The 22,979-nt window shown below is 45.9% G+C and overlaps 1 protein-coding gene across 1 annotated transcript; it reads right to left on the bottom strand.

Annotated features, from left to right (window-relative positions):
- Positions 1-1,873: 1,873 nt before the first annotated feature.
- CHRNA4 (cholinergic receptor nicotinic alpha 4 subunit) lies at positions 1,874-22,668 on the bottom strand. The gene is made up of 6 exons (XM_084537702.1): positions 22,165-22,668; positions 20,772-20,923; positions 17,112-17,156; positions 16,911-17,020; positions 7,929-9,309; positions 1,874-2,460 (listed from the first exon to the last, which is right to left on the bottom strand). The coding sequence occupies exons 1-6, from the start codon at positions 22,223-22,225 to the stop codon at positions 2,335-2,337; spliced, it is 1,875 nt and encodes a 624-aa protein (XP_084393828.1). The 5' UTR covers positions 22,226-22,668; the 3' UTR covers positions 1,874-2,334.
- Between the last annotated feature and the right edge of the window lie 311 nt (positions 22,669-22,979).

Below are 22,979 nucleotides of genomic sequence, written 5' to 3'. Positions count from 1 at the left end.
AAATGCTGTGATCCTGCAGCAGCACTGAGTCTTCAGGGACGCAGCCCCATCCTTAGCATCCCTAATCACACCTGGTATGCTGGTGTGCTAATGGAGCGGATGTGTGTGGGCAGCCCAGTGCGGCAGGGCTGTTCTGCCAGGCTCTGAATTACGTTTTTGTGCCTTTGCCAGGCTGTCCTGCTCCTCTGCTGTCATAGTGCAGTGCTACCCTGGAGATGCTACTGTTTGCATGGTGTGCACTGGTAATAAGAAGGTTTTGTTGTGTTTGTTTGTTTCAGAAAAGATAGTGATTTGAGCTGGCCGCTTTGCTGTGAACAACGTGCAGCTTATACCTTCTCCCACTGAATTTCACAACATGCCACCCTAAATATTTGGCTCTTATATCTGCCCTTAAACCTTTATCAGCTCTACTGCTACCCCCAAACCCTTCCTCTCTGCTAGGCAGGGACCTACCACAGCTCTTGCCATACAGCCACCATCACCCCTGCATCCACAAGAGCAGGGACCCAAGCTGCTGGCCACTCTCCATCCTCTCTCAGGCAGCCTGGGTGGTTTTATACTACAGGTGTGTGTGCACAGCCAAGCCTCCCACCTGCACCACTGTCATTGCTGCTTGGGGGCTGGAGGAGGAGGCTGCACAGCGAGCTCTGAGCAGCCATGGTGGGCACAGCAGTGCCCGGGGTCAGAAATCCTCCCACTTTCCCTGATTATTTCATCTGTGCACTTGAACTGTGAGCTCAGGCCGCCTGTGCAAGAGCAGCTTGTCTGCCTACAGACCGCAGCGCGTCCCCCTCCGCATGCCGCCGCCTCCACGCCGGCTGCAGCTGCATTTGTACATGGATGCACTAGACCTTGAAGATGTTTGACTGTTTGTTTTCCTTTCCTTGCCATAAGCAAGCTCGCTGACTGTGAAAAGGGATAAATTAGCATCTCCACAAAGAGCGAGTCTCTTTATTTTTCTGAAAACAAGCAAAGAGCCAGCAGGCTCGCTGGCTGCTGTACCAGCACAGCTCCTGGGGAACTTGCCCTCGCCAGGGCTGGGCTGTGTTGGGATCGCAAGCTGAGGCTGTGAACAAGGAGGTCAGCTGCAGCTTCTGCCACAAAAAAAGCATGCGGGGTCAGCAGGCCAAGCAGCCTGATCACTTTGATGGCTGCTTTGATTTCTAGCTTGTACTGCATGCAGTGTCTTGTGTTTGAAAGACTCTCCTTAGGGCATTTTATTCCCATTCCAGTGCTTCTGTTCCAAGCCAGCACAGCTCTGAGTGTGAGCAAGCCTCATGTCACACCCTCCTGTGTTGGGGTGCCATGAGCCCCCCACCCCAGGCTCTGACTTGTACCAGGACCTGCAGAGGGTCTGCTGCACTGGGCTTTTGGCTTGAAAAATTAAATTGATCTGGAATAAGCAGCTGCTAGGAGAGTTCAGCAACAGGGTGAAATAGTGCCACTCTGTTAGTAGCAGTCAGCCCATGCCTGCTGGCTTCCTTATGCTGTTTTATTTAACTGGCTGGTTAAAATCTGATCAGTCAAGGAGACATTTGGACTGACTAACTGATTTTAAAGCCCAAATTTCTGTAATTTCTGTGAAGTGCCATTCTGAATTCCCTAGTGCCGGTGCCTGTCCTGTTCAGGTTTCCACAAGGAACAGCCCATTTCTTTGTTACACTAACACCCTGTCCCGGATTTCTGCCGTGCCTTCCCCATCTCTTGTGTAACACCAACCACTTTCCCTACCCACAGTAAGGATTTCACAGCCCAGGGTGATACCCAGCTATTCAGCAGCAGCCCGAACTGAGATCCAGGAGATTTCCCATGAAAGCACCGTCCACCTGTGCCAGCTGACCCCTGAACGCACAGCACACATCCTGCACAGGGATCCCGAATTTGGAGCTTTATTTATCAAAGGACTCGTACAGGGACACGCGGTCCTGAACCATTCAGCTGGACGGGGCAAGGCTACGAGGCAGGGCACGCGGAGAGCTCTGAAGACGAGCGGAGCTGATCTGCCAGGGGCTGCTTTGGATACACGAAGCCTCTGTTGGTGCTGCTTTAGGGAGCAAGCTCGTGGGCTTACAGTGCTGAGTATATGCCAATGAATACCACCATGCTATGTACAATCTTTAATGAGAACTTTTCCCCTAAATTAGATGGAGGAGATGAAAATGGCTCGGCAAAACAATGTGACCTTGGAAAGTGTTCCCAGAGTGCTCTGGAACAACTCATGCGCAGACACGCAGTAAATTATTCAAAGGGCTGGCTCTGTTTCTCTGCTCATCTCCTTCCAGGTGAACAAAAATCCACAGGGCAGGATAGATTTTCTTCTTTCTGTGGCCGTGCTTAAATCATTCCTGCCAGCCACGGCGGGAGGAAGAGCCCAACAGTTCCCAGCAAACACACAATGATGAACATCCAGAGGAAGATCCTGTCAATGACCATGGCAACGTACTTCCAGTCTTCCTTCACCTGGCAAGACAGAGATGAAAGGCAAATTATTGAGGCTTAATTGAGATTAATAGCATTTAAAGTTTAATAGTGCTTTATTCCTGAAGGCAATATTTTAATTTAAGTCCTGAGATAGGAGGGAAGGGTCTTGCTTACATACAATGGCCATGTACAATGGCAAAGGTTTGCTTTATTGCCTGTGTGGGAGACATTCCCAGGCTGCGTGGGTGTGCTCGTGCGATTGCAAACCCTCTGCAGAGCTCCCCAGGGATGACGTATGCCTGTGGATAAATCAGCTTGTCTACACACTCACGATCCCATTTTCCATGAGCAACAGCTGTAACTAGGTGTGTAAATGAGGCTGAGATTCAAGCTGAGGGAGGAAAATGCATTGCTCGTTTCTTCGTGCTAGTAAACAGATTTGCTTACAGATTAATGAAGCCAAACTCATTCTGTGAAGGGATTTACAGATTTGGCTGAGTAAGCAGTGAAAATGAACCAGCAAATAAAAGAAACAGTTTTCCTCATCCTTCTTTTTCTCCACTTTTGTCTTGCTGTGGGAGGATTTTCCAGCAATTCCTCCCTGGGGAAATCTAGTACTTATTAATACCAGCAGGCAAGACCTGTTGTAAATGGATATTTCATCAAGTAAGAAACCACATACATATGAAAACTTCTTTTATGCCATTGCTGTTATTAATTTCTTTCCCAGGAAGAGGACTGATTAGATGGTTAAACTTTACTTGATACGGCTGTAGCCATTATAATTCCTTACAATGTACCACTCGGTGATTAATAGCCCTGATGTCGCCTTGAGCTCTGGGCTGAAGTTTGGCAGGTTGCCTTGCTCCTTAGGGAAAACAGCTCAGTGGGAGCTAGCTCAAACCTCTTCAGTGGTCGTTGCTGCAGAAAATCAGGAGTGTGGTGGTAAGGAGAAGGAGAGAGCAAAGCCTCTCTCTAATGTGCTCAGCTGGCGATGCTTTACTGAACCCACCTGTCTGAGCAAACAGAGCTTCGCTGTGCCCAAAGCTGCTTCATGTATTGGGCTGTAGCACTCATGAAAAATTCAGATCAATAATAATATAATGCTAATGGTGCGGGCCTTTTCATTCTCAAAGTTTGTTTTAAACCCAGTTAATAAGTGAGTAACCTTGAACATTTATTTTTTTTTGTAAGAGACCTTGTTGTATATATATATATATATATATATATATATATAAAGGACTTGATGATAATGCCGAATAATCATTTTAGTAGAGGAAGCAGTCCAAATCTCACTGAAATAGCCATTTGCAGGAGATTATATTTTCACAGGTATAGTGGCAACTTCTGTCCTGAAATATTATGATCTGCCAGCATCAAACAAGCAAGCTCTAAGCACATCACAGCCTCTGTAAACTCACCTAAACTCACCTCGAGTCTTTCCTTTCTTCATCAGTCATGGATGCACCACTAAAGTTTATCTTACGCCTTGTGGGTGGTACAGAGGAATCACGATGGGTCAGAGGGAGAGAATACGCAGCCCTGGCTTCTGGGACAAATGTGATGATTTGTTGTGCTAAGAAAAGTATTCTTTGCAGATAAGGTATGTGAATTTTCCTCATTTTGGCTTTCTGAGCCCTTCATAAACTGGTTGTGAATCATCCAATGTATTTGCAAAGGACTCTACACCTCAGCAGTGACGGCGCTCAGCTGAAGCAATGCCAACAGTGAGCTCTGTAACTGCTCCCTCATTACTTGCCTTGTGAACTCCCTTTAAGGATTACGGTATTGCTCTAGCTCCTTGGCTCAGGACACAGAGACATGCTATTTATGAGAGACAAGCAAATGGTCTGGGTTTTGTTTTGTGTTCTGACAGCTCTGTAGCATTTCCCTGTGATAAACTCTCCAGCATCCCACATGGAGCATGATCTGCAGAGGCCTCTCTGGCAGCATCTCTGCAGCTGCCAGCATCTGCCGTCCCAGCTCCTGAGCTGTGCTCTGATTAGTTTTTAAGAGGCTCACTCAAAACTGTTTTTGGGAAAGGATCAGGGGCAGGAACCAGCTGACTTCTCCACCCCCAAATTCCTGCATGTTCAGGGAATTTGTGGCTCTTTCTTGGTCCAGCCCCCTACAGGTCCAAGCAGTGGGATAAGGCCCTGGGTCCTGGAGTATGAGTGAAGGGTTGAGGTGCTTTGGGGACTCCCAAAAGACATCTGATCCTCAGGACCCAGAGCCTCTAACACAGATTAGAGCAGTCCCGAGGGGTTTTATTGTACTTTGTTAAAAATAAACCGGTGAGATTATCCTGTGTTCCCTCCCCCTCAGCTATTTTATCTCCTATTTTATTTTTTAAGCTGTCTTCAAAGATTTCTTATTAGAGTAGTCCTGAGACGCACACAGCCACGAGGACAATGAGGCTTTCCAGACGGTGTCTGCTTATTTTGGCTTGTGTGTGACATGCAACTTGTTTTGCTTCTCAGCCTGCAATTAATTTCTAATGGCATTTCTATCATATGCTAGGACAATTCCATCTTGCATTTCCCCCAGCAAGCTGTTGTGCTTGTGCTGTTTGCAGATACCTTTTTGTAACAAACAACTGCCTCTTGCATTTCCCATTTTCTCTTTGCTGAAGCACTTAATTAAATGAGCTATTTACTTTTAATTTAGAAACACTGCCCCTGTGGCAATGGTGCTTTAGAAAAGAGAAAGTTTTAAAGAAGCTCTGTTCCCATTCTGCGAAGGTACTTGTCTCCAAAAATATCACACAAGGAGCAGCGAGCTGTGTCTCAGGGCTGCAGCTGCATGAGAGGTGTCTGCTGAGGGGTTTCTTGGAGACCTCTGTCCCTGTTAGAAATGCCACAATTTGATTTTAAGATGATAGCAAACTTTTGAGTCTTTTTTTTTTTTTTCCCTCAATAAATTCTTATTTTATTAGATCAGCTCCACTCCCTACAGTAATTTTCAATTCCATGAGAGCATATTTCCTCCAGAAAAGAAAAAAGTCAGGGCCACAATTATTCTTCCAGAGCTGAAAATCCAACATCTGCCTATCATGCAGACCACATTTGCTAGGAAAGAACAGAAAGCTGTGGCAGGGAGCCCACTCTTCCAGGGAGCCTGGGATATCAACCATGCCAGGGTGACCCTTCCTCACTCACTGCTGTTGGTGCTCATGGTGCCTTTGCTCGCAGGCTGCCCTTGCAGGAGATCTGCTTAGAGCCTACAGAATTGCCCCTTTTCTTCTGCTTTTTATGTCTAATAGCTTTCTCCTCAGGTTAATTGCCTCAGTTCAAGAGGCAAGAGTAGTAGAAGGTGTAAGACTATGGAGGCCGTTTTCATTTTGAAGAAAGTTGCAATGATGGATTAAAAGGAAAGAACACACGATATTCATCGACCTAGTTCTTGTTGATATCAACAAGCTTAGCAGAAAGAGAATCAATCAAAAGGAGAAGTATTGTTGATGTATTATTCTTTCATTTGCACCACGGGGAAATATGTGAGTTAAAATCAATTGACTTCCATGGGTTTACTTGTTATTATTACCAGTCGGAGAGAGCAGAGTTTAATTCCCACAGTCCTAATGTGCTTGCAGAATATTTTAGCCCACAAAAGGGAGCTGGGCTGTCAAGTAATGAAGGAGAGGATTCACAGCCTTTCTCTGCCACAAATTTTCTTCTATGACCTTGAACAGGTCATCTCATCCCTGTGGTTTGGCTGTCACTCCTCAAAATGAGGGATAAACAGCCGCTTCCTCAAAGGGATGTTGTGGAGCGAAATACATTAAAGAGCAGAGGCCTCTCAAACTGTGGCACCAAGGAGCACAGCAATGGACAGCAGCACTTAATCCTTTGTTGCTGCTGCTAAGTGCTCAGTGCTGTGAAAAATGCAAATATAAAGACACGCTTCAAGCCCAGGAAGTCTTGCGTAAAAGCACTGCGACTTGCTTCGACTGTAAATCTGGAGACAATCGAACTGTAAGAACAGCTGAAAGTGTACTGCTGCTGCCTGATACCTCTCAGAAACCCAGATAATACCTTCTTCAGGAAAAAGCTTGTGGCTTCCCTCAGTATGACCATAATTAGCTCACATGCTGTATCCATAGTATTGTAGGGGCAGAGCTATGAGGTGTAATAAGATGTGGCATTTGTATGTGCATCACCGTCTCCATTAAAATAAATTCTTTCAGCCTCTACTTCTATTTGTAGCCATATTTACCCCCTGAGAGTAAGTGTGAAGTTTGTCTGCCCATCTGCCCACCCACCTTCCTCCAGACAGAGCCAACTGCTCCATGGAAGTCCACTAATGAGGAAAGGCAGCATGCAGAGCTAAACATACCCTGCATCATCCCCACGCTACTACGCGCTTCCCACAGCCTAAGCCTATTTTGGGAATTTGCTTTCCCAGGCTCAGTAACCGCAGTTGATGCTGAACAGAAAACCGAGTGTGAATTCTCTGTCTGTCAGAGGCTTAGCTATAAGGAAGCCTGCTACGTTCCCATCAGATCACTGCTTTTCTGTTCTCTCTCTCCATCTTAGCTGCTTCCTATTGATAAAGGGCTTTCTGCTCCCAGGTAGTAGCTGTGGGTGTGGGTTTTTATGCAGTGCAATGTGAAAGGGCTGTTCCAGTGAGGTCCTGAGTTCTCTGACCTCTCACGAAGGTCAGCAGCACTCAGCATCCTGCAGTCCTGCAGGAGACATCTCCCACTTGGTGGAGGCACAGGTCAGAACCCGACCAGCTCAGGAAAGATCAGCATGCACAGCTGCCTTCCAGGGAGGATTCTGTTTTCTCTCTACCTCATTATTTGTTTTTTGGCTTTTATCTGCAAAAAAAACCTGAAAGCATAATTCAGAGCTGTGATGTGACCCCCTGTGCACAGAGCAGGGCTGTGAACTGCTGAACTACCATGGCAGGGATGCTAGGGTAATGCTGTCATAACCAACACAAAAGTGCACTCACTGATACTGTTCTCAGGAATGGGACAACAACAAATTACGCTGGCACCTCCTCTGGCTGTTCCCTGTAGAAGAACTGCTGCATGGAGCCCAACTCAGCAAGGTGCCCTCTGGCCTCAATTAAAATCACATCCTTGGCTGCAATTAGAGGTGTTTTAAAATGGTTCAGGCTTTAGAGTACCAAAGGATTTATTTTTTTCTAGCTACATTTGATCCCTTAAAAAAGAAAACAAATTAAATCCCCTCCTACACAGCCCAGAAAAGAAGAAGGGTTGGGGGGAGGATTACTATTCTCTTTTACAACTAGTCCTACTTGACAATAACTTTACTCCTCTTTACTTCTGAAGAACCTTATTGCTCTAGAGCAGCCCAGAGCATGGCTTGGCCCACATGCCTGCCAAGACCCCAAGGAGAAGCTCTCTGTTCATATCTATAGCGCTGGTGTGTCCAGGAACCATGATGATTGTACTTGTTGAGTACACTTTGATAGCCCTCGTGTTTAGAGGGGCTTCCTTAGCAGATGATTTTTGGCTTACCCAAGGAGTGCATACTCACCGAGAAATCTGCATCTTCTGCTCGCAGGTGGTCTGCAATGTAGTGAACCCCTTCCACTGCCAGCTTCAGGGCTGGGGACATCAAGACGAGATGTTCTCCTTTGTTGCTGTGAGTCTTGCTTCCCTGAGCCGGCATGCCAGCCGCCTCGCTCTTTTTGCACTTGCACTTGCACTGGTGGGGCTTGTGCTGGGGCTGCTCCTCGTTTAGGTGGCAGCGCTGGGATGCTGGCGAGGCACTGGACTGGCCATTGGTTTGGGAAGAGTCCTCCTGCAGGTAACAGTACTGGATGCTTCGGGACCGACAGCGGATGCTCCCTTCCTCTGCCTTGTTGGGGCTGTACATCTGCTGAACACTCAGCGACCTGCCTTTGGAGATGGACGTGGTCTGGGTGTCGCTCAGGAGGTGGCGTGAGGGTTGTGGAGGGGAGCAGGTCACCTGTACAGGCTCTGGGTGCAGCACGGAGTACTGCCCAGAAGGAGATTTGCAGATTGGCTGGGGTTTGGCTGGCTCCTCGAGGTGGGCACAGAAGGAAGATGTGGGCGACGGCTCATTGCTCTGGGGGCTGGGGGAAGATGAGGTAGTGAAGTTGGGCTCCATGTCGGTCTCGGACCAAAGTCTCGGTGAGTTGGTTATTTTGTGCATAGATTCAATGAGCTTCTTGCAATTGTCCTTCACCGTGGAGGGACGTTTCATGAAGAGGAGACGTGGGACTATGTCGAGGAAGATCCTCCTCACCCAGTCAGGCATCGTGTGGGTGCGCGGGGAGCGATGGTGCACGTTGAGCACAAAGACGGTGATGATGATGGACAAGGTGACAAAGATCATGGTGAAGAGCAGGTACTCCCCAATCAGGGGGATGACCAAGGAGGTAGAAGGGATGATCTCCGTGATGAGCAGCAGGAACACAGTGAGGGACAGCAGCACGGAGATGCACAAAGTTATCTTTTCTCCACACTCAGAGGGCAGGTAGAAGACCAGGACAGTCAGGCAGGAGATAAGCAGGCAGGGGATGATCAGGTTGATTGTGTAGAAGAGTGGCAGCCTCCGGATAATGAAGGAGTAAGTTATATCGGGGTAGATCTCTGTGCAGCATTCATATTTCTTGCTGTTGTAATTGCCCACAGCATTAATGATGACCCATTCCCCACTCTCCCAGTAGTCCAGCTGGTCCACATGGCTATGCATGCTCACCAAGTCTATCTTGGCTTTGTCATACGTCCAGGAGCCAAATTTCATTGTACAGTTCTGCTGGTCAAAGGGGAAGAAGGTAACATCAATGCTGCAGGAGCTTTTATAGATAGCAGGTGGCATCCATTTAATTCTCCCATCATAGAAGAGGTGAGCCTTGGTCAGGTGGGTGACCGCAAAGTCACCATCAGCACTGGGGAGAGAGAGAAGAAAAAAAGAGACTACAGTTGTCTGGGACTTCTCAGTTCTAAAGAAATAGGATATTTAGTGCTTGGCTTCCAAAACTGCACTCAGGGCACCTGGGAGATGCAAGATGTACATCATGCCCTAACACTGGATCCGTCCACCCTACCCAGTGCTTTTTTGAACTCTGTTGGCTTATGCAAGCACTGGATTTGCATACAGATGTCAGGCCTTGCCTTGTATAAGCCATGCCCTGAAGGTAAACACAAGTTTTCCTCGAAGGTCTCCCATAAATGTCCTGGAGAGGACTGAGTTTCCTTTGCTTTGGAGGTGGGAAGAACCAGGCCATGTGGCTGTGAGCTGGGTAGAATTAATTGTGACAGCCACTATAAATAAGAGTGTTGGGTAATCATTCAGCCTCTTACATGGAAAACAGTAAGAATATTATATCAGTAGGAATAATAACAGTTAATCTCTTGAATTCCCCATCAGGTAGAGAGCTGCCATTTTCAGTGTCTTTTTACAGGGATTCTCAACTGAGAACTGTGTTCTGGTATCAGACGCATGGATAACAAAACAAGATTTTATATCAGAAAACTTCAGAGACAGAGAAAAGAGGGAGACTAAGGAACTCTAAGTCCTGGTGCTGGCACTGGGACCTCAGGGACAGCCTGTATCATTTGGGGAAAGATTGGCAGGATCTGGCCCTCAGCGAGCTGTCTGACTCAATACCCAGGCAGGGATGGAAATGCCCCTGATCCCCAGGATCACAGCCCAGATAACTGTTTCTTGAAACAATTTTCCAGTTTGCTTGAATTCATGGAAAAATAAACCCAGAATAATTGTGTGATGGTGAACTAGGTTTTTTAACTCAAGTCTTGCTGCTATAATAAAAAATGTTTGCTTTTTGCTGCAAGTTTTAGAAAAACAAAAGAATAGAAAAGAACCCAGTGCTTTTTGACCTTCAGATTGAACATTTTCTAAAGCCTTAACATTTTATATTTTCTTTGACAGAAGAGCTATAAATATGTACAAACCCAGACTGCTGTCCCAAAGGTGTCAAGGCAAAACCACCATTATCTTTTGTTCTATATGTTGTACCATGCACCTAACTCCTTTCTTGACTCTTCTTTTTCATATCTAATTTACACTCGTCGACTGCTTTCTCTGGCTGAAAACCATCTAGTTTCCTCCTGGGTTTTGCCTGCCCTGTAAAGCCAGATTGAGACACGAAACATGCACAGCAAGAGACGCTCCAGCATTTGCTGTTCTTGGTGGTTTTCTTTCTAAATCTCAATAGGAATTTGGAATCCAATTCAGCATTTAATGAGATCTCAGAGGCATGATTAAATTGTTCATTAATGGAACAATATGTTTATAATTGGACTTATATTACAGCAAAGGGATAATGAACATTCACCATGGTTTCTTTCTCAGGTAGCACACTATGTAAGTGGCTGGGTAAACAACACGGGTCCCTCTTTATCCTTTTTAAGGCTGTCAGAAAAGGGCATGAACCTCTTGCTAAAAGCTCACCCAGGAACGATAACAATTCCCATATGTATCGTGTAGCTGGTTTGCACAGACATCGTGTTTCATTCCCACAAATGTCGTGTCTGGCAATTTTGCCATCTTCCAGTGCCTACCCACATGCCTCTCTTCAGTCGGCATAGCTCTGACCAGAGGGATGCTGCAGAGCTTGTATGCCAATTATTTCAGCACCAGAGCTGTTTCTTTGATAAAGAAGACTTTTTTTTTTTTTTCATTGTCTGCCCAACAACCCAGGCTCAGCCTGGGTCCTCAGCTCACACACTGTTGTAGACAACCATGGTCCTGCTGTCCATGCTGGATTTTGCCTGCAGTGCCATGGTGGGAATGAACCCTAGAGAATTGTGCCTTGCAACTGGGAGTCAGCTAATTACTCTGAGGGGCCATGAAATGTCCTGGAGTCCTCCTGTTTTTTTCTGAGCCACCTAACAAGGCTGTGAAGTAATTCCTGACCTCAGATGGGTTTTAATGGGGATGTTTGGGCTTCTCACTGCAGTTCAGTATAGAGATACCTGAGCAATTTTTAAGAAGCTGCTGTGGATAGAGGGTATCCAAGCCGGCTATATTGTGCAAAGGTGGTGTTAGCAGTTGTCTTAACCCCTTGTGTTTATATATATATATATATATTTGCCTATTTTCCCAGACTTGCCACCCACGCTGGACCTTCAAGCATATGCTTACTGAGTTGGGAGCTGTGCCTGCTGGCGTGCTGCCGATGCAGGCTTCTCATTCTGCTTACCTTGACGTGAGAGAAGGAGCAAACAAGGTCACCCATCTGTTGACAGTCTCCCAAAGCCTTTCCTCAATCACTCCAAGGTATCAAGCTGAGAAAACTATCTGTAAATGAAATCTGCACTTATGAGATGGGGGAAACCCTCTTTTCTTGTGGAAAGCTTTGCTGCACCATTCTTGGCCAAGCTGTGCCAAGTTTCACTGCATAACGTGAGTGATTCCTTAGACAGGTAGGTGGGAGATCTGCAGGGAAAATCTCCAGTCATTCCTTTATAGAGGTAGCACATTTTCCTCATTTAGTCTACACCACTGTGTTGTGACTGTTGTCATGAAAAGCCATTTGGAAGCAGGAGCGAGCGCAAGGTACACATCACAACAAGAACTTGAGAATTAAGACAGTCAGGCTCTCCCATTTACCCTGACCTGACAGCTTGAAAAAAAATCTGTCAGTTATAAAGTGCTGGAGCTCTTGTATTTTCATGTCAAATACAACAGTGCACACCAATATAGAGAAGAGAGTTGCTTGCTCCTTTTCTGATGGAAATGGTGCTGCTGTGTTCTGCAGCCTTTGATTCCTCATTTCTGGAATAAAGGCTGCTCTTTTAAAATCTTCTGAGTTTCTAAGGGTTCAAGGATGGTTTTGTTTTACTGGCAGCCATCAACCGCATTTCATTAAAAAGCTCTGCTGATGGAGATTTTTTTTGCCAGTTTCTATTTTCCCTGCATTTGGGAGAAACATCGTCTCACGAAATTAAATGTTTTCAGAATGCATGTAAATGAGGCACACATTTATTTTAATTTCTGATGATACAATTTAAATCCAAACAGAGCTTTAAAAGCTTGAAAATTAGCTATATCCATGTATGGCTATAGCTAGAATGTCCTCATTTAAAGCATTTTTCATCCAACAACAGTAACCAAGAAAAAAAGGGGTTTCAAGACCCCATTAAAATATCAACTCGGCACCCTTTTTGTAGATATTAAACAGATGCATCTGTAATGTTCAGATTAAAATGCTCCAAAGGCAAGTGAAAGAATTTTTGAATGTTCAGCATTATTTTTCACTAGCAAAATGATTGCTCTGAACTCACAGGTTGGTAAGGGCCTCTGGAGAAGATCAAATTCCTTCATCAAAGCAGGGTCAGCTACAAGAGGGTGCTCAGGACCTTGTCCTGTTGGATTTTGAACATATCCAGGCTCTTGACACCTTAAGTACAAAACAGATGTGTCAATGCAGATCTTGGGTGCATAGATGGAGGTGTCTGTGCACCAATGCCAACTTCTGCAGGTCTCATCCCAACATTTGCTTGCCTCAGGTGTTGAGAAATCATTGGTAACAGAAATTTCAATAATTCCTCAGTAAATAAGCATCTGTCCCAGAACTGGTTGTGCTACACTGATGAAATAGGCTCAAGTTTCTCAGAAGGCTGTAAGATGTGCTTTTGCTTCCAATATTCCCTTTGCCAAGCATCCTTATCAGCATTTTGGAGGTAAAACTCTGGCTCCATCCTGAATGTTATGACAGAAGAAAGCCTTAGATGCTAACTCAGCAACAGCCCATGAGAGAGGCTCCTCTCGGAGATTTCTATCAGTTCCTGTATTACAGGAAAGAGCTTGGTGGCAAATCTCAAAGACATCTACAGAGATAATTCCTCTCTAAAAATATTTCAAATTCCCAGGAGAATCAGGAAAGCTTAAGTGTGAAGCAGCAATTATGGGCCTATTATAAGTACAATCTGGTGCAAAATGACAAGATCTGGGCAAGCATGCACACAAATGAAGAAAAATATCAAGAATGTTTCCAACATTTGTAAGGTTAGTCTAGGGCACTTTTTGGCATTTTTCTTTCAAACAGCTTTGAGATGAGTCAGGGAGCCAGTGTTACTCCATAAGCCTCACTAGTTGCAAACATCATAGTACAGTTCAAAAGAACAAGCCACTACAGAGTAGTTCAAAGAACTCTTTGCTTTCTCATGATTTTCAAAAGCCGCCTGCCAGATGAACTTCTAACCCGGTACAATAATCCTTTTTGTCCATATTATCACTGGGTGAGTTCCTCAAGATATTTCCTCCTCTTAATTATTGAAATATTTATTTGCATTCACATCATGCATGATCCTGTCTCTCTCTCTCTCTCTTTTTTTTTTTTTTTTTTTTTTTTTTGTGACTATGGAGACTAAGGCAGGGATTTTCTTTTTGGAACAGCTAACACTGGAAAGTATTGAGAAAAAGTAAATGATGAGGTCTGAATGTTTCCAATAGCCTTTTCCCAGGTCTTGCAATCACCAGGGTTGAGAAAAGAAACATTACAATGCTGTCCTGTGTAACTATTTGAAAGTTAGCCAGTAAAGCTCACATTTCAAGTTCTCTGTCTACCCATTAGGCTCAAGGACATGTTTTTACATTCCTCTTTAGCAGCTGGACCACTGGCTGCAAACCTCCTGTTTCTGGGTTTTCTCCTCTGAAGTTTCAATGATGTACAATGGTGGAGCAGTGCAAAAATCAAAATGCAGCCCCAAGGGCTGGTTAGACCCCCCAAAATATTTTTTTACTTCAAATTTACACAGGAAAACAAAAGTGTGTTTTAAGTATGTTCACGAATGGGAAACAAAGTCGATGCAGAAGATTAGATAATCAATTTGTAAATGATTTGGTGGCGTCTGAAGAGCCTTTACAGCCTCAGACAGAGAACAGCTGGCCTTCTTGGCAGAGAAGAAGAGAGGCTTTGTCATTTCACTATTAACTCATATTCCTCTGTTATACATATGTTTTGTCACATCTAGTAGAGTCTGTTTACAGAGTCTTGGAACTTGTCTTATCAAGCCTGAAAACCCAACAGCATATTAATTTCCCTGTAGGATATTAATTTGGTTTTAGATTTCTTATGAATGTTGACAACTACATACACTCTCTAGGCCAAACCGGCTGAGTTTACTGATTTAATTTGAGCCTCCAGAGTGGATAAATGGAAGTTTTTGATAATAATGAGCTTAGATATGAGAATAATTCACAACAAGGGGTTAGGTTTCCCTAACAATGTAAATCTCAAATCAATTTAAATTTCTCCATTTCTATATATTCACCCACATGGAAACAGGAGAGGCATTCATGTAATCTCCTGTCCAGAAAATCTCTTTTCCGAAGGATATCATCCCAAACAGAAACATCATAATTCTGCCAGAGTACGTGGTAAACAGTTAATAACTCATATTGGAAAGCTTGAAGAGTACAAAAGGCCAATGTGGCCACTCTCTCTCTTCCACCAAGGTCCATGCAGACATTTCTGTTGGTGTTAGTCATACAGAATTATCTGTATGACTTTAAATTGCCTCTAAACAATACACAAAATATGTGAGGAAAGCCTCATCTGTATTACCCATGACTATTCACTATCTTTGCAAAACCTTCCTTCCTGAAACATTTCTAGCTGAAATGAGAAACATAAAAAAGAGAAGCATGGTGGGGTTAAGCAGTTGGTGAGGCGCCATGCAGAAGAATCTCATCCTGATGTCCCCTCAGGCTACGTGTTTAGCCTTGCCTGCACCACGTTTGCCCTGCCTTGCCCTCGCCCTGCAACCCCTAAAAACTGTGAAAGCCAGTCATCAAAGTAGTGCAACTAAGATGATGACTGCAGCTTCAGATGTGTTTGGTAAGAAGCCAGATAGAAAAGTACATCCAGGGCAGAAAGCAGGCTACATGAGACGTGTTTGACACTATATGAAAGAGCATGGGCAAATATAGCAGTAAAGAGCTACAGAATTAATGGAAAACCATTACTGACTGGCGAGTGGTTGGCGTCTACAGCCATGTTTAATTCATGGATAAAGAAAGCAATTAAAAATGTATGATAGACTCATGACAACCATCGGGAGAATGCATGGTTATTGATGATAAGTATGGATAAAGAGAGAGTTGTAGCCTCAGTTTAGGTGTCTGGGGCACTACATCGACTTGTTACCTACCATAGGGACGCAGCAGGATGCGGAGGTTTCCTTCTGTAGTGCTAGGTCACCCCTTGCACGGCCCATGCTCCATCAGCCACAGTGAGCATGCTGAGCCAAGGGGGTAGAGACCACAAGGGTCCCACAGACAAGGAGATTTGTTAATCTATACTGTTGTCAGTAATTAGACAATGAGAAGAACAAAGATTTTTTTTTTTCTTTCTCTCTCTCTCTTTTTTTTTTTTTTTCCATCCATTGAAAACTGTGAACACCTTTCTTGGCTGCAACATGAGGCAATTTTCATACCATATTCGCATTTGTTCCTGTAGGACAGGAAGGTCCAAGTGACTAGGAACTAGTAATTTCCAGTGGTCTAATCTCTAGTGATTTCCAAAAGTTTTGCAATTACCACACCACTAAGGATCAGAGGCAAGCTAACGGAAAAGATAACAATTTCAGTAGTCTCCAAAGCTCGCAATACCCCAGACAGATTTCTCCTTCAGTGCTTGTTTTATTTATTTATTTATTTATTTATTTATTTAAAACAAAAGCAAACTTATATCAGAACCAGGCAACTGTTTATTAGAAATGAGCCTGGCTTCTGTTCTGAGCTTTTTCTCTGTGTGTTAGCCATGTACAAAAATTGGTTTATTTGATGCTCGCAGCAAGTGTTTTCTCTGGAGCCCATGCAGGGAGGCAGCCTGGGGTATCCTGCACCCTAGGAGATGGAGAACTCTGCTGTGATAAGCAAAGGTGAAATCAGTCCTGGCACTTGGACACTCTTTCTAAGAATATCAGCAGGCTGCAAAAGAAAGGAAGAAAATGACCACTTACTCCCTGCAAGGTGTCCATACGAGAGAGAGATTTCAAGCATTTGGAACCAGGAGAAAATACCTATTTAGGAATAATTCTAGAATTGTATTGGGCTGACCTGAAACCTGTATTTGTAGACATGCAAGTCTGACATTTTTTGGGCATATTTGCCTTATTTAAGCCCTTCTTGGTAATTGGCTTTTCCAGTTGCTGGTGATGAATGAGGGGAGAGCTCCTTGGTGAAATGAAGCTGAAAGGGACTGAAAGCTCCTATCCAGATTAATTGTCTCTCCAACATGTGAAGAGAAAACAGTACCTGGCATCCCCCACATAACTCACTGTTAGAGAAAGCATCATTAGGAGAACAAAGCCCTTGTGATGAATGTTAGTCATGGTATTTACGGCACATCTGGGACAGATAAAGTGAGAATGTAGGACAGATATTATGAGACTCAACATAGACCTCGACCAAAGAGAATTAAATAAGGAGGGACAATTGGAAGAAGCTCCTTGATGCCATGGACAAAGAAAATTTGCAAGGATGGGTTTGCCTTCTGGCCACAGCGCTCACACTCACTTGTTGTAGAGGACAATGTCTGGCCTCCAGATGAGCTCCGAGGGGATTCGGATGGATGTGACATTTTCATATTCCTGGGGGTCCCAGCGCAGCTTGTAGTCATGCCACTCCTGCCAAAAACAGGGCAGTTACAAACCTGGGAGAGCTCAGATTGAAAAACTGAAATGGAACATGGAAAAGCACATATTTTGGTGCACCCACCTGCTTCACCCACACATTCGTGGTCATCATTTGGTTCTTCTCATCCTGAAATGCAAGATCAGATATCGGTTACAGGAGCAGGGGAAGTGCCTCAAGGAACAAATTGCGTTTCTCTTAATTGTACTTCATTTCTGTAATTCTAAATCACCTCTACAATACATATAAGTTCCACCTTGGAAATAAAGAGCAGATGTTTCTGTCATTTAACATGGGGCAGGGCACAGCTGTCTGATACCACTGAACAGCTGAGCCTGCACCAGAGCATTCTTGCGAGCAGACTGACTTGAATTTACTGGGATTTTCCTGGGTGCTGATGGGTTCAGCCTAGGATGACGAGGACTGGTAGAGGCTGTGTCCTGAGCACTGATGGAAGAGGATGCTGGGCATTTTTATCTTCAGTCATGTGTACATGGCTTACAATTCTTGGTTTCATTGGCAAGTAGTGCTTAGGATTTCTGTGTAACATTATCAGTGAGCACAGTTCTGGAAACATGAAGCTCAGTGGTGTTTCTTCTTCTACAAAACATGACCTTAGAGCACCATGGATTGAAGTTTGCGAACAAAACTGAGCTACTCTGCTGACATGTAACCCTTGGACAGCCTGGTGTACACCCATGCTGTCAGTTTGTAGGTTTTTTCCACCTTTAAATAGAAATACAATGAGAAGGTGGAACTACAAATACACTTTTAAATAGCATAAGGCAGACACAATGCTGACAGCACCATAGTAGAATTATTATTTGCTTCTTGCCTTGCATTCAAGTTACAAACCCTGTGTAAATAACCAGGATGAATTACGTGGGGCAGAGTTTAGTCCGAGAGCTCAGAGCTTATTTGTGTGTTTGTTTCTTTTCTCTCTCTTTGTTCTGGCAACAAGACCAACTCAGTTGATAGGGCTCATTTGGAAGCAAGCTGCTCATCATTAACCTTGCTTTTGTGCCAGTTCAGGATTAATTTGAACACTAAAAGCTGGGAGATTCACGAGGCTGTGCCTCCCCCTCACTGAGCCTCCTCATCGTGGTTGTGGCACCAAGGGCAAACCCCAACTGGAGATACCCTCATCCAGGGGCTGGGGACCAGGAGCATGTGGAGGAAGGAGGAATACAAAACACATTCAAGTGAGCAACAAAGGAAGGAAAAAAATCCAAGTACTTCCTTGGGTGGGAGATTAGGATTGTCACTTGTGCGGGCTGCCGTGCCCTGCTGTTTCTCCTAGCACTGCGAGCCAAGTGCCCAAGGGTCTCCACCACGTTCCTTGCACTGGGAATCCCGGTCTCATAGGTGCTACCTGTTACTGGCTGAGTACTGATCCCTGTGGCAATTCCCTTTTTTTCCACCTCCAGACTGCACCCAAGGGCTCTGCCATCCTGACCCCAGCAAAAGGTGGCTCTAGTCCTGTGGGTTCCTCTTCCAGGGGGTTGCAGGGTTCAGTCATGGTGGAGCTGCACAGCCTGGCCTCTTTCCTCAAGGTGAACACAGCACACAAAGCCCCACAGGGACATGATCTGAGGAGCCCAGGTGTGTTTTTCAGTGGTTGCTCCCAGACACATGCTTGAGCCCCTACCACCTCATCTCAGAAAACCCCCAGCGCAATGGGGTGAGCTGAGGACATGTGGGGCTGTCAAGTTTCACATCGATTTTTGTTCCCATCCCAGCTCTTGTCAGCAGGAGCTGGCATTTGAATACAGCTCTGATTTCTCTTTCAGACTTCTTCTTGCTGGGAGCTGCACTCCAGATCTAACAATTGCACCGGGTTTTGCACCAGAACTGTCGCTGCTGGGAAGGGGCACAGACAGCCAAAGTGCTGAGGTGACAGGGGTGTCACTTGTCCCCAACATCAGAGGGGATGAGACCTCTCCTCTCGGCAGCCCTGGCACAAGTCTGCCTGCTGGTTGCCCTTCTAACCACTGACATGATTTTAAGAAGATTAATTCTCCTCCGGTAGGCTGGGAAAAGCACCAAGAAGCAGGTGTATCGATCCCAGCCCTCCGCGATTCTGCAGCTGCATAATGGAAAGCCTCTCTCATGCCTTTACAGTCACTAATGTCTCATCTTCACCCTTATCAATTATTCAGATGAGAACTGAACTTCAACATTAGCAACTGCAAACAGCTCCGGATCCCTCAGGCTGACGTAAGGGAGGACCACAGGGCCCTTTCTGTGCTGCAGAGCTGGGAGCTGGTGTCTTGGGCATGAGGACATGCAGCTCTCCAGCAACTGGTGGCTTGATTTCCCACCTCCTGCACCTCCTTAGCTGCATTTCTTCTGCATCTAAGGTCTAAAGCTCTGCAGACAGGGGCTTGCTGCATTTTTCATTCATCACTCGCTCTATTACTTGGCTGCCTGTTGTGTTTGGACTAGTTCTCATAGCGGTGTAGCAGCCTCAAGTTCTTCTTTCCCCTGCAAAAATCTGTCTGTTTTTCACATAAAACTACAACGCTGAAAGGCTCTATGGACCAATGACAGTATTCAGCCTGAATATTTTGGGAGTCATTGAGAATGAAGGTCGTAATGCCACACCATTGAGAAAGAGGCTTTGACTGTCTCAGGAGGGCTCCTGTGGCCAGGAGGAAATGGGCAGGCTGCAGCAGCACTAAGTAAGGAAAAGATGTTGAGGATGATTTATGATTTCTGTTTATTGACTTGGCTATTTCAGCCATTCATGGATGAGATGTAGATACTATGTAATCTCATCTTCTTTAAGAGAACTTCTAAAAGTTTTTTTTCCTCCAGTTTCACGACTCTTATCTCAAAAGGCAAAGTGTAGAGAGTCACCTGCTGTGATCAGCCTGCATCAGCAATGCCCTTCATTTCCATCATACTTTCCTTTATCACCACCTTTTCATCTGCCACAGGAATACAGTAAAAAGTGACAGAGAGAGCCTCTGAAGGCATGACCAACACCTGTGCAAGAGATGTGCAAGGGCACCAACAGAATTGTGCCAACTGTGTGCAGACAGGGACTGAGAGAAGCACACAGGAGCAAGACGTGCACAGCTAGATGTGTGTGTGTGTGTGCTTCCCTCGTCCTGCAGGGATCGCCTCTGTTTATGACACTTGATCCCAACACACTGTAAGAGATTAATCCTCTAAATACCATTTCAGTGCATATCAGCTCAGAGTGCAGACCACACTGTTTTGTATACAGCACACACCGTTTGCACGTGTGACTTCTATTTAAGCAAACATTCAGGAATAATTGTTGTAAGTATCTGTCAGAGCAGCTAACAACTTGCATTTGCAGAAAGCTCCTCAGGCCAGCTATCTTCCAGAGAATAATAAAATACAATTCTTCTTATCTTGTGTCAATTAGTGTTAACAATTATGGCTTAAATTCTAAATCAGCTGTTTGTTAGCCAAGACCCTCTGGCAGTTCTACCAGCAGCTCCACTGCTCTGCTATGATCAGTCCTACTGGTTTTGGTAAGGAATTTGGGATTTTGGCTACAGCCAATGAAGAACAAAGGATCCAGTTTGATGACCAGCTACTCTGAGAAGTCTCAGAGCTCTCAGAGCTGTCTGTGTGGTAACTTTCCTGTCGAGAGCACAAGCTTCCCAACCTGACCCTGAACCAGCAAAACCCACATACACCAGGAGCATCTCCCCCCAGCCCCGACCTGGTTAATCCTGTCTGCTCCTTGCACGAATGGATTGCACTTACAACATCGATGAGCTGGGCGATGGACAAGCCGAAGCGAACCAGGACCACGTCGGAAATGTTGGCGACGGGGCGGGACCACTTGTTATACCCGGAGAAGAGTTTCTTCAGGAGACGCTCCTCCGCGTGGGCGCGGGTTTCCACGTGGCCAAAGGCTGCGGGGATGGCACGGGCAGGGCAGGGTGAGGCACGGGAGCTGCTGTGCACCCCAGGGTGAGGTGCAGGATCCCCCCAGCCCACCTCCAGTCACAGCAGGGAGCAGAGCCTCCTCCTGCAAGGACCCCGGGGATGTCCCCAAGTCGGGATACACAGGAGGGTGATGCCACCCTGGGGACCTGCCTGCCTGTTCCCTGAGACATTGCCATATATTTCTCCCTCCATTCACCCACCGTGGCCAAATCCTGCGGGGCATCACTACAATGATTTTAAAACCACCACACGGGCCATTTTCCCCTGAAGCTGCTTTAGTTTTTCCGGCCACTTTGTGGTAAGCTTCTGGTAGTGAAATCTGCAAGCAATAAAGGGGGATACGTGGAGGGTAAGACAAAAAGGAGAAAGCAGCCTTGTTAGTCAAACACTGCTGGGGGGTAGGGACTTTGGAACAGATTTACACATGAAAACTGGCATCCAATGCATCAGAAAAAAAATAGTAATAAAGGATAGGCTGAAAATCAGCTCTTCAAACTGAGCTTCATAGCTGTTTTTTCACAAAAACAGTGGGTGAAGGAAGAGGAAGGGGGAGAGCACAAATTGCACAGGAGTGCAGTTTCCCTCAATAATACTTTAAAAGTTGGATGCTGCAAGGAACAGCCCTGGCCATGCACGTTCACTACAGGAGCTGTCAGTGGTGCCTGCTGGTTACTAAAAATGAAATCCTCCCTTCTTCAGGGGGCTGTGCCCCTCTGCTGGATGCGTACACACGCATCCTCCACCAAGGACAGAGGGAGCAGGGTCTCTCCCCACGTCCCTTGTAGAATATGGCTCCTACTTAGTGTTTAGCCTGCCCTGGATTATACAAAGGGAAGCATTAGCTGAGAGCTGGCTGCGCTCTCCCCAGCCACAGCTATCGCCCCAAGACACATTAACACACTTCACCCAGGGAGGAAAGCCCAGGCAAGAAGCAGAGGCTGAGCCCCTCTGTGTCCTCCCCCCATCCCCTTCCACACTGAGCTTTAACCCTTTTCCCATCTGTTCAGGCAAAGAGCAGAAAATAAAAGCCAAGCACTGCTCAGCAGAGCAATATTTTTAGGCGAACTGCTACAATGGGGCAGGGGGATGCAGGAGAGGGGGAAATTCCTCACTGAAAGGGATCGGGCTTTGCAGCATGCCTTTGAGAGGGCTAAGGGAGAAAAGAGCTAAAGAGCAGAGCAGGGGAAGAAAAGCCTCTCAAACTTACCGGGGAAGGTGCTGGCACACAGCAGGAGGAGGAAGTTTCCCTTAGCCACAAGAAATCCCATTGTGGAGCAGAGCTCAGGCTCTAGCACGCAGAGGCTCCCGTCAGGGCAACTTTTCCTCTCCCAGTCTCTGGATCCTCCAGCTTCATCCCCCTGAACTCCTTTCTCTCCCTCTCTCACCTCTCTCCGGGAGGCAGGAATAGCTGATTTACATCCTTCCCATTCTCTTCTGCCTGATTTCCAGCTCTCCCTCCTAGAAAGACACTCTTCCCCGGGATGCAGATGGACACGTGCTCGCAAGGGATGCGTGAGGGCTGCAGCGAGCTCCTGTAAAGAAGCACGAAATGCTCAGCCTGCCTGGGCTCTCCTCTCCCCTCTGCTACAGGGCGCTTTGGCTGCTCCGTTTGCTCATTGCTGTTGCTGCTGCTGCTGCTTTCTCCCTTCCCCCAGCCCTTTCGGCAGCCTTCACTCAGATTTTGCTGCTGATGGACCACCGATGCCAACGCCGGCTCTCGATGAAGCAACGAAGGAGCACGATGTGTTTGTATATTTAATGTGCTTAGACCTGCCCACCTCCTGCCGAGGAGGAGGAGGGAGTCTGGGCACTCCAGCAAACGGGCTGCAGGGAGGGAAAACTTTCAGCATGAGAAATAAAAAGGGAGATCCAGACCCCAGCTGCAGCCAGAAGCGGTGGACTTGGGGCCATCTGGGATCTTTACAGCACCTGAACCCCAAACAGTTCTTAATTAATAATAGCTATTCATTTAATTTTGCCCAAGTGCCTTTCAAAATTTCTCTTGTATATTAACAAGGTAAT

The sequence above is a fragment of the Aythya ferina genome (genome assembly GCF_964211825.1).
Source record: "Aythya ferina genome assembly, chromosome: 16".
NCBI classification, from domain to species: domain Eukaryota; kingdom Metazoa; phylum Chordata; class Aves; order Anseriformes; family Anatidae; genus Aythya; species Aythya ferina.
The sequence above is the reverse complement of the archived record's forward strand: the minus strand, read 5'-3'. Positions and strand labels throughout refer to the sequence as shown.